The 12,554-nt window shown below is 40.2% G+C and overlaps 1 protein-coding gene across 1 annotated transcript in view; it reads left to right on the top strand.

The window, feature by feature from the left end:
• Nucleotides 1-12,554, top strand: part of brwd1 (bromodomain and WD repeat domain containing 1) — a 30,570-nt gene that overhangs the window by 7,942 nt on the left and 10,074 nt on the right. The window contains exons 10-33 of the mRNA XM_024283529.2: nucleotides 239-339; nucleotides 2,639-2,709; nucleotides 2,850-2,950; nucleotides 3,032-3,072; nucleotides 3,164-3,265; nucleotides 4,600-4,753; nucleotides 4,825-4,959; nucleotides 5,118-5,246; nucleotides 5,329-5,477; nucleotides 5,761-5,837; nucleotides 5,908-6,132; nucleotides 6,224-6,407; nucleotides 7,385-7,475; nucleotides 8,037-8,159; nucleotides 8,244-8,311; nucleotides 8,396-8,627; nucleotides 8,742-8,858; nucleotides 8,970-9,077; nucleotides 9,676-9,800; nucleotides 10,009-10,091; nucleotides 10,259-10,370; nucleotides 11,708-11,769; nucleotides 11,844-11,999; nucleotides 12,085-12,205. Of these exons, the coding sequence (XP_024139297.1) occupies nucleotides 239-339; nucleotides 2,639-2,709; nucleotides 2,850-2,950; nucleotides 3,032-3,072; nucleotides 3,164-3,265; nucleotides 4,600-4,753; nucleotides 4,825-4,959; nucleotides 5,118-5,246; nucleotides 5,329-5,477; nucleotides 5,761-5,837; nucleotides 5,908-6,132; nucleotides 6,224-6,407; nucleotides 7,385-7,475; nucleotides 8,037-8,159; nucleotides 8,244-8,311; nucleotides 8,396-8,627; nucleotides 8,742-8,858; nucleotides 8,970-9,077; nucleotides 9,676-9,800; nucleotides 10,009-10,091; nucleotides 10,259-10,370; nucleotides 11,708-11,769; nucleotides 11,844-11,999; nucleotides 12,085-12,205 (2,867 nt within the window). The remainder of the gene's footprint in view (nucleotides 1-238; nucleotides 340-2,638; nucleotides 2,710-2,849; nucleotides 2,951-3,031; nucleotides 3,073-3,163; nucleotides 3,266-4,599; nucleotides 4,754-4,824; nucleotides 4,960-5,117; nucleotides 5,247-5,328; nucleotides 5,478-5,760; nucleotides 5,838-5,907; nucleotides 6,133-6,223; nucleotides 6,408-7,384; nucleotides 7,476-8,036; nucleotides 8,160-8,243; nucleotides 8,312-8,395; nucleotides 8,628-8,741; nucleotides 8,859-8,969; nucleotides 9,078-9,675; nucleotides 9,801-10,008; nucleotides 10,092-10,258; nucleotides 10,371-11,707; nucleotides 11,770-11,843; nucleotides 12,000-12,084; nucleotides 12,206-12,554) is intronic.

Raw genomic sequence — 12,554 nt, 5'->3', positions numbered from 1 at the left:
AATTAAAAAATGTGACGGATGAGCTATTGATCTGTTCTTTCTTTTATATAATCCATGATTTTTTTTTTACTCATTATGCTTTAATTTTGTTTTGTAATTTTAATTAAAACAGAAAATATAATAAAATATTTCATTTTGGGATGATGTTATGATGTTATCCCTCTGTTCTTTCTTCTAAATTATTTGTGTATTTAGTGTAAGTTGTGTATTTACGATGTGAAATGTTGTGTGTTTTCAGTTTTCACCTTTTGCCAAGGGCTCCAAGCGTTACATGCTGTCCACTGGAACTGATGCCACCGTCTGCTTCTGGCAGTGGGACGTCGACAACATCAACTTTAGGTGAGCGCTTCCTATTCAAACTGTTCCCTAAAACTGTAGCATGAAAACCAGTTCAGTACATTTAGAATGAACAAATTGTGTTTAATGGAGGAATTCAAGCCAGTTTGGGATCTTTAAATGACACAATTTAAAGATCCCAGCATGGAACATCCTTAAAATCCATTTAGTGCGTCAAAAATGGACACTTTCCTAGTTTTTGTTCAACACTTTTATAGTTTATAGGAGTATGAGGTAAGATGTTTAAAAAAGCATTCATAAAGACAATACTGTGCACAAATCTACACTAATATGAATACAACATTTAGTGTTGTATTCAACGTGTCTGTTTTAAATCAAGACTTTCCCTTGTCTTGGATATAAAATTCCCCCCGTGTACCTAATTCTTGATTTATAACCCATATAATCCATTTTGTGCATAAGTACAAAAAGAAAAAAATACGGTTTACACGTGCACAAATTCAAATTGCAAAATTTTGAAACTAATTACCCATGAAAATCTTTAAAAATGACGTACAAATCGCTTGCAGTAAGAGCAGAAATTATTAATTGTTTGGTTCCCAAATGCTTCCATAATAAAATCACGAGCACACATAAATCACGCTCCTTATTCTAAATTAGCCAAGCGAATGTAGTTTTTTTTTTTTTTGATTATTCAAAAACATAGAATATGTGGGGAAAAATGCAAATATGACCTTAAACTCCCAGGAGCCCCAGAATAAACTGTATTGTAAACATTAACCTTCTTTTTACACTTTTGGGACAAAATATGAGTGTTGCGTAATAAATCTACTATGCCAGAAGGGGACACGAATCCTAGCAAGAGGTACGCATGTTGGCGCAACAATCCACACAGCCCCAAATGTAGTGTAATGGTTTTATTAAATTTTGTTGGTGTTAACAAACGACACCGTCTCTTGCTTGTGGTGGCACTGCTGCGACATGAAGGTTGGTGGCGATATTATGTTTATATCAGGTCTGCAACCTTCAACACCTACAGAGCTGTTCAGGTCCATTCCTTACAGACTACAATCCAGAAAGAACCACAAAGTCTGACCTCATCCTACAGAAAAATAAGAAGATGATTTATCTCTGTAATTGCGATTTTGATAAATATACTGTTTTCGGCATAACTAAGAAATACGCATACAGAAACAATAGCAATTTAAAAAATCAAATAGTTTATAACTTTTGACTGAGGTTTGCTTGACATCCCTTCAAAATAAAATACATCCTGTTCAATAATTGATCATCTCAATGCAGCAAATGTAGTCGGTAGTGTAAAAATACACATTTTATTTTGTAATCTTTTGTGTGTTTCACAGCCAGAAATTCATAAATCAGAACTAAGTGACCCATATGGTATTTTTCCGACCACGAGGTATACTCTCAATACTTGTATTTATTTAACAACAGGAAATTTGTCTTATAATTCGGGGTGCCTTAAGGATGAATTCTGTCTGTGCACTAATCTCCCACTGATGGTGCTTTAGACCAAAAATAGTTACTTTAAAAAATATTTCTTTAAAAGAGTTTAGAAAATTATTCTCTGTGAGTTTATAAAGAAGTTCATTTAGTAAAAAATCTATGTTTAGGTCAACCGAACGTTAGCATTAGCCATCCTATAGGAAATCCTATTAAAAGTTAGCATCAAGCTAGCTGACTTTAGCATTATGTGCTAGATCGATCTCTACTTTTATGGGTCGATTATTGATCTATTAAGCTTAGATCAACTCACATCAATTTTATTAACCCAGCCCTAGTAAAACTAAAAGTTGTATTCATATTTTTGTGAAGTTCTGCATTAATTTGTACACAATTTTGTCTTTATGCATGTTTTTCTTTTTGATTCATTACCCCGTTTATTCAAAAACATTCTGAACTGTCACACTATCAAGTCCAATCAGATGTAAAGATGTTAAACAAGATCTCTGATGGGTTTGTTGAAGTCGAGCGAACACACCTAGAGTTACTCTCAAACACGCCCTGCTGATCTGGCCGCGCTCCACCGTTTGTACACAAGACTTTGACCTGGAAGTAATGGTCCGGTCCAGTGATGACGGAGCTTCTGTTTGTAAAAATAAACAACCAAACCCACCAGAAGGGTCCACTTGTTCCCGATTCCCAGCAGACGGGGTTTATTCATCAACCACTTCAAGTGTAACATTGACAATCTTTCTTGTGTTTGGGAAATGAAACAGTCCAACTAAAACAGAGGAGTGGAGCTCTGCTTGTGATGTTGAAGTTCTTCTCCAGGCCCGTCTCCGTGGAAACGCACTAACATTTTCTTCTCTGTTTGAAGCGACCGGCCTCACAAATTCACTGAGCGACCGAGGCCAGGAGTCCAGACCGTCTGCTCCTCGTTCAGTCCAGGTAACCAGAGAGCTGATCTCAGACATGTGGAAATCATTTTATTCATAGTTTACCTTTTTTATTTTTTAAGTAATCACTTTGTAGTTTTCTAAACCCGATTTAACCTGGTTGAAGTTTTCGACAATTTTTTTTCCCCTCAGGTGGCATGTTCTTAGCAACAGGAAGTACTGATGATGTCATTAGAATATATTACCTTGGAAGTGGAAGTCCAGAGAAGACGTCGGAGCTCCACGAGCACACGGTCAGCAAACCTACAAAACCGGCCTACCGCTTCAAGCTGTTCCTTTACTTCATGAAAGTTTTTGCTCATTTTCCCCCGTAGGACAAGGTTGACAGCATTCAGTTTTGCCACTCAAGTGAAAGGTATGACGGATTCAAAGGTTTTTTCTAATATTTTCAACCGCTCGTGTTGCATAAGTTGACATGTGTTGTGTTTGTCTCCATCCTCCGTCAGATTTGTGAGTGGAAGTCGAGATGGAACGGCTCGAATCTGGAAGCTTCATCAGCGACAGCAGTGGAGGTGCATTTTACTCAACATGTCGGCTAACCTGCCAGGGTAAGAAATGATCATTGTCACTCGGCTCTACTGTTCTCTTTCTCTATGAAAGAGATTCAATGAGATGATGCAATGGTTCTATTGGGTTGAGACCTGGGGACTGTGACTTACTGTTGTCTTTCTGTCAGCTGGATTCAGTCTGGTCATTCTCCTCTGACATCAACAAGGCATTTCCACCCACAGAACTGCAGCTCTCTGGATGTTTTTTTCTTTTTCCTACCATTCTCTATAAATCCTAGAGATGGTTGTGGGTGAAAATCCCAGAAGATCAGCAGTTTCTGAAATACTCAGACCCGCCCATCTGGCACCAACAACCATGCCACTTTCAAAGTCACTTAAATGACGTTTATTCCCCATTCTGATGCTCAATTTGAATTGAGATGCGATTGGCTGATTAGAAATTTGCATTAATGAGCTGTTGGACAGGTGTGTCAAAAAAGTAACCGGTGATTGTGCAGATATATATATATATTCTAAATAGTTGGTTCCTGTTTTGATTTCTCCAAGTGCTACTGTTTGTATGCAAAGTATTACAAAGTCTACAGATTCTAGAAATAAATAGGAGTTCCCTGCTTTTCCAGTTAGGTCGAGGAAAAATGAAGCTGCTCAGAAACTCACTTTGAAAACTAACACGCTTTATCTGTATTAAAATTAATTGTATTTAACCTATTTTATTTTGAAATCAAACTTATTTTTGTTGGCTAGCATAAAGTAAGTTGCCTTTTTATTTCTTAAATCTAATAAGTTTGAAAATATAAAAAAAAGCAAAAATATATTTTTTTAATTATTAAACTAGAGTTACATTAAACTTTAAATTAATTTTGTTGCCAGCAAGTCAGTAATTTTAATTGTAGAAAAGCGTGTTTGAGCTTCTGTAAAGTGAAAATGCATCTAGAGATGCTGCTAACAAATGGAACATGCTGCAACAGGCTAAGGATGCAACAATTCTGTTTAAAACTGAACTCTTGGTTACACCATTAAACCTTATTGTGGGAAAAGTGAATTGTTTCTACTGCGTACCAGCATGTTGACATTGACAGTGTCAAACATAAGTGTTGTGCTTAAATGTGTTATTTTAAATATTGTTCTATTAATTACACCAGGCTTAGTATTAGTCCATTGATTAAAAAAAAAAATCATCTAAATGTTTCGTTTTTTGTAATACACAAATCATATATTGAACCAAAACAACACCATGCCCCAAAAATGGATGTTTTCTGGGGGGAAAAGTGAACTGTTGCATCCCTACAACACAATGATGAAGAAACGAGAGCAGAAGTGAGAGGGAAATGAAGCAGGTCTCTAGATTAACTTCTATTTTTTTTTATCTTTAGTGCTGAAGCTTCGAGTGAAGAGGACAGTTACATCAAACCCAAAGTCACAATGGTAGCGTGGGATCGGCATGACAATGCCGTCATCACTGCTGTGAACAACCATCTCCTCAAAGTGTGGAACTCCTACACAGGGCAGCTGCTTCATGTCCTTAAAGTAATCTTTCACTCTTCTATGACGACTTCTGCTGTTTTTGGCCAAAGTGACAGCAGTGATGTTGTTCTCAGGGTCATGAGGCGGAGGTGTTCGTCCTTGAGCCCCACCCCTTCGATCCCAGAATCATCCTGTCTGCCGGTCACGACGGGAGCGTCTTCATATGGGATCTGTTGAGAGGAACGAGCACTAAGCACTACTTCAACATGGTACACACACGCTTTTCACCTCCATGACTTGCTGTTCCTGCAGCAAGATTTAATGAGATTAAGAAAACAAAAATGAATGGAAAAAAACAGGCAAAACATGCAGCCTTTTCTTTGCAAATTCAGCGTTTCTTTCATTTCTGCCGCTCGTCTCCGTCCAGATTGAAGGTCAAGGTCACGGAGCCGTGTTCGACTGCAAATTCACGCCGGATGGCCAGCGCTTTGCCTGCACAGATTCTCACGGCCATCTGCTCATCTTCGGCTTCGGCAGCTCCAAGCCCTACGAAAAGGCAAGAGCAGAAACCCGAGAACACGCTCTTCTGTTGTCATGCAAAAATAGGACTAAATCTGTGTTTTTCCTCGTCTCCTCAGCTTCCAGACCAGGTGTTCTTCCACACTGACTACCGGCCGCTGATCCGGGATGCCAACGGCTTCGTGCTGGACGAACAGACGCAGCAGGCGCCCCATCTCATGCCCCCGCCCTTCCTGGTGGACGTGGACGGCAACCCACATCCACCGAGGTTCCTCTCACTTTCACAGTATCTGTTATCAAAGCCCCACAGCCTGGCTGAGGCGCTCGCTGCAGTTGATTGTCCCCTTCTGGACGGTCGTATCTACAGATAAAGCAGAGATGTGAAATGAAGAAGTGTTTTTTTTTCTTTTGATAATTAGAAAATGTTAACCTAAATTAGGAAAGTTGAACAAAAAAATAAATTTTTAACGATAAAATCTTAGTTTTCCTGATTTTAAATAAAATATTTTGGAAGATTGGTTTTAGATTTAATTTTTTTTACCACTCTCCAGGTACCAGCGTCTTGTTCCGGGCCGTGAGAACGTTGCTGCTGAACACCTGGTTCCTCAGTTGGGATATGTGGCCACAAGTAAGGCTGCAGATAGGGGAAAATAAATTTGTAGATCGGATTATTTTTCCTCACTTGACGTGTCTCTCAGGCGACGGTGAGGTGGTGGAACAGGTGATCAGCCAGCAGACGGCGGAGCACGAACAGATCACTATAAGGCGTAGCAGTCTGCTGGACGAGGCCATCCGACAGCTTCAAGAGCAGCAAGACCGGCAGAACCAGCCTGACTCCGAGGCAGCGCCTGGTTCTGGAGCAGAGGGGCAAGCGGAAGCACACGGGCCGGCACTGGCACCAGCACCCAGCACGCCCCGCAGGGGTATGTGTGAGCACGCCTGCAGGTTTACGGAACAGCAGAACTCAATCCCAGAACTCATTGACTGTAACGGCGAATGTTCTCTCGCCGGCAGTGTCTGTAAATGAGCGAGCGGACGTGCAGTCACCGCCGAACGTCGGCCTGCGCCGCAGCGGACAGGTGGAGGGGGTCAGGCAGATGCACCAAAACGCTCCACGCAGCCAGATGGCCACCGAGAGAGACCTGCAGGCGTGGAGGAGGAGGGTGGTGGTGCCTGAGCTGGCACCCAGCAGCTACAGGTGGAACTTTTTATATTTTTACTATCAAGTCTCCACCTAATTCAGAGGATCAAGTACAAGTCGGAAATTTGTATGTTCATCTTTGTAGATCCAAATATTACAAAGACTTTAGGCCTTTGAGGGCCTAAAACTCAGTTTTTCTCTACTTTTGAATTGACCTCTCATTTCAACCAGCACAACCTCACCTATGTGACACTCCCTTCATTTTTCCATTTTGTATTTACACACTAGACATAAAATCATGTAACAACAGAAAATTCCGTCTGAGAAACAAGAGATTTATTTTGCTGAGGAATCCTCAAAAAAGTTTAACAAACTGTTTTTATACCAGAGAATGAAAGTTTTAGTTGTAATTTTATAAAAACAACAAGAACACATGTTGTTAACAAACATATTGACATGTTTTTCAATGAAAATGCAATATAATTTTTAGGCAATGCCGGTGCTCATTTTTCTATAAGTCATGTTGGTCGTCATCCCAACATAAAATAATGATCAGTTTCCTCGTTGGATTTCTAATAGCAGACAGCTCTGTTAGGCTCCGCCCCACACATCAGGTCCACTGCTCTGCGTTACAGCAGTCAGATCCACGTTCATCTTCCGTCGTATCTATTGTGGACCCCAGGAAGAATAGTCTCACCTTTGGTTTAGACTAATGTTCAGTCAGTAGCAGACAGTTTATCCAAAGAAAGTTGAAGGTTTCTCACACTTGATCACCTTATGGGGTTATTTGTCTTGCCTAAAGACCCAGTGTCTCCTCAGGTCTTTAGCGTCCTGATTTGAACCCCCAACTCGCTTGGCTGCACCACTGAAACTACCATCTGCTAGCACTGTCGCCCTCTTTCGTTTGCACTTTCATTTTTTAACTTAACATGTCACATTCACATGCTTTTATTTTTCAAATCTTTTAGTATATGTGTCCCCTTTGATTTCTCATGAAGGAAAGGCAATAACGATGGAACGTGTCTTCATTTCAGGGACCAGGAGGCGACACGTTTTTCCAGAGGAGATGAGGAAGTCCTCCTGTACAACACGAAGAGGAGGCGCATTGTTTACAGCAGCTGTCGGGTTGGTCTCTCTCTGGTCTTTATATGCTTTTGTTTGTTTTTTGTCTAGCTTACAGCTTCCCTTAACTTTTAAGGGTGAAGTTTATCTGAAATCTCTGTAGAATATCTGCAGCTGCTTTAAACTTTATTTGTACACTAGATTTTGTTTAGAAACCATTCAAATTTATTTTTCCATAACGCACAACTGTAAAAGTAAAAAAGTTGGAGACCAACTTCAGTCATCCAACTTTTAAAGCACAATGAATTAAAAAAAAAAAAGTCGCTAAAATTGATTTTTTTCTCAATTTAATAATAAATGTGAATCCAAATTAGCTTTTGAAGTTCGACTTGGTGGGGAGAATCCAGTGGTTTTCAGAATCACATATAAAATAAAACATGTAGGGTTTTTTTCCCTGTGGCCTATTTGGGCTATGTAAAGAAAAAAAGTTCAATTTATCATTAATCCGTTAGTGATAATTTCACATTTTGTCAGTGGTTTCTATGGTAACGTAACTAAGATTGATCTGTTATTTTCCTCAACCTTTTAGTCGTTGGTGTTGAATCTGTTCCTTCTGTCCTCCAGGATGATTCAGATGAAGAACCTCCCCCTGTGAAGAGAAGCCATGCTCACAAAAGTTCACTGGAATTCATTGAGCTGTCGTGTGAAGAAGGGGAGGAGACCGCAAGTTCAGCCGCACATTCTGAGGTAAGAAGTAAAGAAGTTCTTGTGATCGTTTCTGACATTCTTAAGACGTTTCTTTGATTCGAACTTGTACTTTTTTTTACCCAGGACAATGAACTGGAAGGCAGTGACCTGGATTCCTCCAATGATGAAGAATGGAACAGCGACAGCTCGAGGTTGGGAAGCGGGCAGAAAAGTTGAGGTGGTTTTCTTCACAGGTTTTGTCTTTGTAAAAATCGGTGCTGGTTTTGACCACACAGCAACACATCCAGTGAGTACTCTGACTGGACGGCTGACGCCGGGATCAACCTGCAGCCTTCAACCCCTCTGTCGTCACGGAAACGAGCGAGGTTCAGGCTCAGCAGTTCCGAAGAGGAGGAGGAAGACAACGAGAACGAAGAGGAGGAAGAAAAGCCGCAGAGCGATGAGGAAGAAAAACCCGTGAAGAAAAGCAAAGAGAAGTCCAAGAAGCCAAAGACCAAGACGCCCAAGGTAACTGCAGTTTCTATGGAAGTGTTTGTAGATTCTGTCCAGACTAATATTCAAAATTCTAGCTGACACATTTGCCAAGATGTTCTGATCATTTATGTCCCGCTGCCTCTGTAGCGTCCAAAACCCCGACCGTCTATTAACAGAGAAGTCTCAAACGAGTTCAGGCCCTCGCCTTGGATCACTGACGTCATTCCCAGGAAGTCTCCGTTCGTTCCACAAATGGGCGACGAGGTTTGTGATGCTGCGAGGGGCACTTAACAAAATAACTATATAGAAAAAAATACAAAACACAACTTGTTAGGATATATTTTTGTAATATTTCGAGTCTTCTCTGTCGTCCAGGTGATCTACTTTCGGCAGGGACACGAGGCGTACGTTGAGGCGGTGAGTCGGAGCAACCTCTACCTCATCAACCTGGAGAAGCAGCCCTGGAAGAAAATGGAACTGCGGGTGAGACCCCAGACAAGCGCTCAACAGTAAACACACCAATGACTGTATATGAGAACTGGACTGACCCCTCACATTCCAAACAGGAAGTACCTGCTGGCTCAGAGAAGCCAAAATCCTTCTAGTGAGAAATAAACTGCTATTCATCATTCTTGTCACAATAACTATTATTGTTTCGCCAGATTTTTTTAACCTGCTCATGATAACCCTAATATTTTCATTACATTTTTTCAAGTTACAAACTGAGCACTGAGATGCCTCCATAAAAGTATGGTCTCGCATTCAGCAAAATATATGGTTGTGTAGCCTGCTTTTGAGTGGCAGGGGGGTGGTCTTTCAACAAGCTCACTTCTGATTGGCCAGAGGTGTTGCCATAGAAACGTCAACTGATCACTGACATCGTCTGGCTCCAACCTGGCGACTGAATTAACTTTATTTTCATTGTATTCATTGAAGCTCAAAATTAAGCTTTTTTTTCTTTGGGTGACATCACACTCTCAGTCCAGTTCCTATTTACAGTCAATGATGTGAGGGCAGCAAAGCATCATGGTCTCACGGCTTTGAACTACCAATCACAGGAGTTTATGTTCTTGTTTATCAGGACCAAGAGTTTGTGAAAATCACTGGAATCAAATACGAGGTTTGCCCCCCGACGCTCTGCTGCCTGAAGCTGACGCTCATCGATCACGGCACCGGCAGGATTACCGACAAGTCCTTTTCCATCAAGTGAGCAGCTGCTTCCCAACACCAGACTTTTAGGGAAAAGAACTTTATTTGGATGCTTGTTTTTGGTCTGTACAGTTCTCATGTAGTCACTGGGATTTCACTTTTTCTGGTTTACTTCCTGTGTTTTTCACTTTTCCTCTTTTAGTTTGAACATCTTTTTCTGGCACCTACAGAGTTTGATCTCCTTTTTTTGTTTGTTTTTTTGCAGGTATCATGATATGCCAGATGTGATTGATTTCCTGGTCCTGAGGCAAAGTTACGACGAGGCTCTTCGTAGAAACTGGCAACCAAGTGAGCGCACGCCTCTTCGGATTTCTATCAGTCATTTTATAGTTTATTTCGTTGATTTTTTTATTGATCTAAATTGTCTAAAAGGAGCCATCATGTTGTAGTTGAGATGTGTGCCCCATGATTTGGCAGACATTTGGACTTATGAGTTTGACATGTTTTAACTCCAGATGACAGGTTCCGCTCAGTGATAGATGACGCCTGGTGGTTTGGAACCATTGTGTGTCAGGAACCGTACCAGTCCGAATACCCAGACAGCCTCTTCCAGTGCTTCAAAGTCAGGTAGGAGTGAGGTAGAGCTGTGCTGTTCTGGCACCGACACTTCTCTGTAACACTTTATGAATAGAAGAAACCCTTATAACACTTGACTGTCATGATCTCAGGGTAGTTATAGTACCTTGAGTATAAAAAAGGGAATACAGCTGTTTGTTGTTACTTAAGCAGAAATCCTATTCACCAATTCACAGATCAAACCACAATTCTTCCTATTCAATATTGTTTTTTAGAATGGTTACAAGATGTGTATTAAATAAAAATAATATGCATTTAAACACTATAATTTATGCTTTTACTTAGAACAGAAGATCAGAATCAACCAAAAGTAACAGATTACAACAAAAAGACTTTGGAGAAAAAAAAAATAAAAGATATTTAACTGACTTTAAACACTCACACCAAAGTTTTTCTGTCAACTTCCTGGTTAACTTCAGCAGCAAAGCAAACATAAACATCACTGTTTCTGATTATTTTATAACAAATCTTGAACATTTGCTCAGTTTTGCTGAGCACATTTCCAGTTGATGAGAAAATGTTAACGAAGACACAGTAGCACCTAAAAATAAAACGTCACTGAAACAACTAGGAAACATTCAGTCATTTCATCCAAATTGACAGCAGCTGCTTTGCCCACATTCCCCACCACTGCCTAACTACACATTTATTTGCATTTGTTGAAGTAAAAACTCATTAAAAATGATTATTTTTGCAAAGATTTTTCAGGAATCCATTGCTTTTGGAAGATGAAAACTTGAATCATTAATAAAAACATATTTTTTCCAAATGAAAAATTGTTGAAACATAATGCATTGGAAAATTCCCAGAGCTCAACGCATATACATGACCTGTATAGTGAGTTGTGAGAGAATTCAGACACAAACGGTGTTTCACATATTATATGTATGCTCACAGAAGAGATTTCACATGAGATCTAATACTTTTAATTAAATAATAAGAATATTTTTATTCAAATTGTTGTGTATTAAAAAAAAATTCTCAGAATAAATTTCAGTAAACTGAACTTTTAAACAATAAAAAGTCCAGTAGCTTCACTTTGAAAACGACAACTTTCACTTACATTTTAATTTGAAACAGTAGCCCATTTGGTTTGGTTGGTATATATACTTAAACTCCAACATTATTCTACAATTTTACTGTTATAATTGGTGTATTTTTACAATAACTGCTAAATTATAAAGACTGCAAATTGGCGATCTCAGACGTCACAAATATTTGTACTTACATTTTCAGGAACGGATCACAGATAAACCAGTTACAACCCAAGAAGGAACAAATTGTACTTCACTTCCTCTTCTTGTTGTTGTTTCCCTCCCCACCAACAGGTGGGACAATAATGAAACGGAGAAGCTGAGTCCCTGGGATGTGGAACCCCTTCAGGATGATGGTAAACAAAGAATCTCCTGGAAAGACAAATCTCCCTGTATGCAGTGAGCTTTCATAAGTGTCTCTGCTGTGCAGAGCGGCTGCCTGACGCCGAGGGAGGGGGCATTCCAGTGACTGCAGACGAGATGAAGGAGCTGATGTACAAGCCTGTGCCGGGGGAGTGGGGCGTCAGGAACAGGGATGAAGAGTGTGAACGCATCATCGCCGGGATCAGCCAGCTCATCAGTCTTGGTGCGCGGCAGGGCGCCCGTGATGTGTTTGGAAGCTGCAGGTCTTTCCGGTTCTGCTCACCTTACATGCATGTTTGTCTCCAAAGAGATCGCAGCTCCGTTCTCCGGTCCTGTGGATTTGGTGCAGTATCCCACCTACTGCACTGTGATCGCTTATCCTACAGATCTGGGCACCATTAGACTGCGACTAATGAACCGCTTCTACAGGTGGGTGAATCCCAGTTCCTCACGCCATGAAGAGGTCTCATCGAAATGTCTGAACTGGTGGCATGTTGGACTGTAGATGAGAACTGGACTGAGTCAGTGTGATGTCACACATGGGAAAAGGTTTTAAAAAAAAAAAAAAATAGAACATGTTACAAAGAAAGTTTATTCTGACAAATGTAATGACTAATAGCTGTTTATTGTGTGAATGATTCAAAGCATTCACACTATAGTGATTCTCTTTTCTGTACGTAAACTTTGTGCACTTTGAAACCATTGTTTTCAGTCATTTTTATTTAATTTTGCAATGAGCTGTTATATTAGCATTATTCTAGCTCACCTACTGAGGTTT

This window comes from Oryzias melastigma, linkage group LG10 (assembly GCF_002922805.2).
Source record: "Oryzias melastigma strain HK-1 linkage group LG10, ASM292280v2, whole genome shotgun sequence".
NCBI classification, from domain to species: domain Eukaryota; kingdom Metazoa; phylum Chordata; class Actinopteri; order Beloniformes; family Adrianichthyidae; genus Oryzias; species Oryzias melastigma.
This window is presented reverse-complemented; position numbering and strand designations above follow the sequence as displayed.